Genomic DNA, 3,286 nt, shown 5'->3' with positions numbered 1-3,286 from the left:
GACCATAGATCCAGGGCGGAGGCCTTGGGCGTGGGGTGGTGCGATGTCGACTGGGCGGTGGGTGCTGGTGTTGCATTCCATGTTGTTCAGCCGTGTGGGTGGTGAAGGGGCGGCCGGCATGGGCATGGTGCGGAGGTCGCCCCGACAGGCCTCCCTACGGTGCTGCTCCTCCTCCCTACGGTGCCTGTCCCACCTCCCCGGCCCCGGACTTACCTCCGGTAGTTGGTGGGTGTTGTCAGATGTGGGCTCTAGACTGGGGGAAACCCTTGGCTGACGGTGGTGGCCATGACAGCAACAACACTGACGACTCCGTTCTCCTTCTTTAAGGTCACATCGAGGTTGTATCCCCTCCCTCCATGCCCTATCTATCTCGGGTGAAAACCCAAAACTTCGATTTGGACGACGGTGGTGTTCTGGTGCAGTTCCCTCATTGGAGGCACCGTTTTGAGTTAGCTGGGTTGGGTGGATGAGCTCGGCGGTGGTTGGTAGGCATCGTCTTCACCTGCTCTTGGCAGCTCGGTGTGTTGTGTTGTGGCTTGTCCTGCGGGTGGCGGCACGGCGAGGTGAGTGCTCAGAGTCCTTCTCCCCGACAACAACTTCCAATTTCCATGCGTGCTCAAGGAGAGCTATCTACTTCAGACAGGTGCGGCGCCCTTCGATCCGGGGCGAGAAAGTAGGGAGCTTTCTATGGAGGTGGAAATAAATGGTGCTTGGGCTTTTCTTGACCTCTGGAGGTTGACAATGGTGCGAGTCCCTCATTGGTGGTCTTCTTCACCAGCTTCGGTGCCTCTTCAGTTGGATTGCAAGGCTGGAAAATGGTCTCGAAACTCAAGATGTGTTTCATTTCTTTTTTCCTGTTTGTTTGTTATTTTGTATCTCCTATTAGCTGGGTTTCAGCACCATGTAACAACTTTCCTGCAATGGTTTTATTAATCTAAGGCAGGAGTATGGCCTAATCTGTAAACAAAAGTATGGCAATGCGCCTTGCAGCGATGCAATATCTCGTCCTGAGACATCCGTGATGCGTTGATTAGCTTTGTTAGATTGATCATCGATCCGTTAACTGCACTGGTTTTAGCCACTATGGCAATGCACCATGCGTGTAGCTATTTTTGATACTGCATTCGATATATAATAAGTGTTTGGTTTTTAGTTTAATTTAGTTCAATTTCAACTAAAACCCTGACATTCATTACGATCGGAGTAATGGATTTAACTTGATTAGCTACGATGATTAATCCATGAAAATATTTAGCTATTGTAGTTGTAGTACCTTTGGGTCGGATTCTACACTGAGTTTTAGTAGTATATGAAACGCCACTCCCCTAGCCGGAAATTCAATTCGGCACATGGGAGCATATGCTCTGCCTAGTATTAGATAATTTAGTCCACGGATAATTAACCTTCCACAGTCAAATAGGAGTATATGATTAATTTTTGAAATTGTTGTATGTACCGTTTTAGCTTTTTGTGACATCCTTTTCTACATACTTCATCCGTTCGGAAAAAGATGGCGCACCTTTATTTAGATTCATATGTATCTATACATTAAAACGCTCCTAGATACAACTGAATGTATATCATCCAGTAATTAAGCATGACTGCGACGCACAAAACACTTTCATAACCCATTCTTATATCTCCCACGGCAGCCATGTCTCAGTGATTTCGCTGGTTGTCCTATGAACCACCTCTTCTCTCTACACGAAGTCTGTTAGGATTAAGCACGATCTCACACGGCAAGGCGCCAGGTGCTCCGTCGTATACTGTATACGTGTGTTGGAGTAGGAACTGGTTTTGTCTCTACTCAGCTAGCATTGCAATCGATCCGTGTGCGTGTGTCCAGCACTCCAGCGATGTGTGTGTTGCACACGTGAGCTGCTAGGGAAGCAACCTGTGTGTCTTCCACCAGATCGATCGCTATAAGCAGTGCGCCTACTTGCTGTACCTATTGTGCCGTCTTGCCGGAGTTGAACCCGTACCGCGCGCCGGAGACTACTCGATCGGCAAGTCGAAACATGCTTTCGCGGAGAAGCAGCAACCTCGTGTTGCTGGCCATCACCATCGCCCTCCTCGCCATCCTCCTGATGTACCTGCTCTACCGCCGCTGCCGGTCGCGCCTGTCAGAGCGGCGCGCTCGCCACGACGATGAGCCGCTTCCTACCCCTCACCTCGGGCTGAGCATGCACGGCATCGCTGCGCTCCCCACGTTCACGTACGGGGCGCGGCCGGCGGCGGTGGAGTGCGCCGTGTGCCTGCAGGAGCTGGAGCACGGTGACGTGGTGCGCGTGCTGCCGGCGTGCACGCACTTCTTCCACAGCAGCTGCCTCGACCCCTGGCTGCGCGCGCACGCATCGTGCCCGGTGTGCCGTGCACACCCGGAGCCAGAGCGCGTGCGACCGGGCGAGGCTGCCCTTCCGCCGCCGTTGCCGCAGCTGCGTCACTGTGAACTGTCGCCGGAGCGGCCTACATCGACAAGGATCTTCGCAGACATCTTCGCACGATCGCCGCTGAGGAATGAAGGCTCGACGAGCGGGTCGAATGACAGGGTCGTCTCCAGGTCGCCGTCATTGGAACGCATAGAAGCGAGCGGCATCGCCATCCCCGCCGGCGATGTTTAAGTAGGTACAGGAACAGAGGCAGCAAATGTTACATAGCCTCCTCCTGTCCATTCAGCTGCAGCGTGTGCAGTGAATAAAAGGAACAATGTCACAGACATCATGCAATGCTTAGATGTTCATTTTGGAGCTTGTCATCCGGGTCAGCATTCCTAAAACTAGAGATAATCTCATTGAAATTGCCCTCACAACACCACAGAAGATCTGATTGGTGGTGAAGCGTAAACATGAGTCTCCATGTTTTTGATCGATGCTGGCTCTCCGTAGATGCCCTTCAGCCTCCACTTAAAACAGTCCGGTTCGAAAACATCGACATCAATGAGCATTCTACCCTTCCACCTCAAACTCACATTTAGTCCTTGCATGCAAGACCACCACTCATTCCCTAGCAATTCTTCACAAACATATTAGGCATATCCATCAACATCCCGAACCTTTCCACTCTTCGCTCTCCCAATTTGGTTTCTGACAGGAATATAATATTTGGGATCTTCTTCTTCTGGTGTGCTAGAACACCACAAAATTCCGTCTTGTTCCCCAAACCCTGGCAGTTCAACATGCTAATCTTCGTTGGGTATCGTGTGGAGCTGTCCAGGCAGCCCCACTTCAACGGTTGTAGCCCCCCCCCCCCCCCTCCCCACTCATTTAGGTTTTCTTTCCCATCCCCC

At 51.6% G+C, this 3,286-nt stretch overlaps 1 protein-coding gene across 1 annotated transcript; it reads left to right on the top strand.

Moving 5' to 3' along the window:
* The first annotated feature begins 2,018 nt into the window (after positions 1-2,018).
* LOC124689310 (E3 ubiquitin-protein ligase ATL23-like) lies at positions 2,019-2,621 on the top strand. The gene has a single exon (XM_047222861.1). The coding sequence runs from the start codon at positions 2,019-2,021 to the stop codon at positions 2,619-2,621; it is 603 nt and encodes a 200-aa protein (XP_047078817.1).
* Positions 2,622-3,286: the final 665 nt, after the last annotated feature.

The sequence above is a fragment of the Lolium rigidum genome, chromosome 2, assembly GCF_022539505.1.
Source record: "Lolium rigidum isolate FL_2022 chromosome 2, APGP_CSIRO_Lrig_0.1, whole genome shotgun sequence".
In the NCBI taxonomy this organism is placed as follows: Eukaryota; Viridiplantae; Streptophyta; class Magnoliopsida; order Poales; family Poaceae; genus Lolium; species Lolium rigidum.
This window is presented reverse-complemented; position numbering and strand designations above follow the sequence as displayed.

What these genes read in the sequence shown, in the direction of transcription:
- LOC124689310 (XM_047222861.1), top strand. Translation starts at nt 2,019, where the DNA reads ATGCTTTCGCGGAGAAGCAGCAACCTCGTGTTGCTGGCCATCACCATC.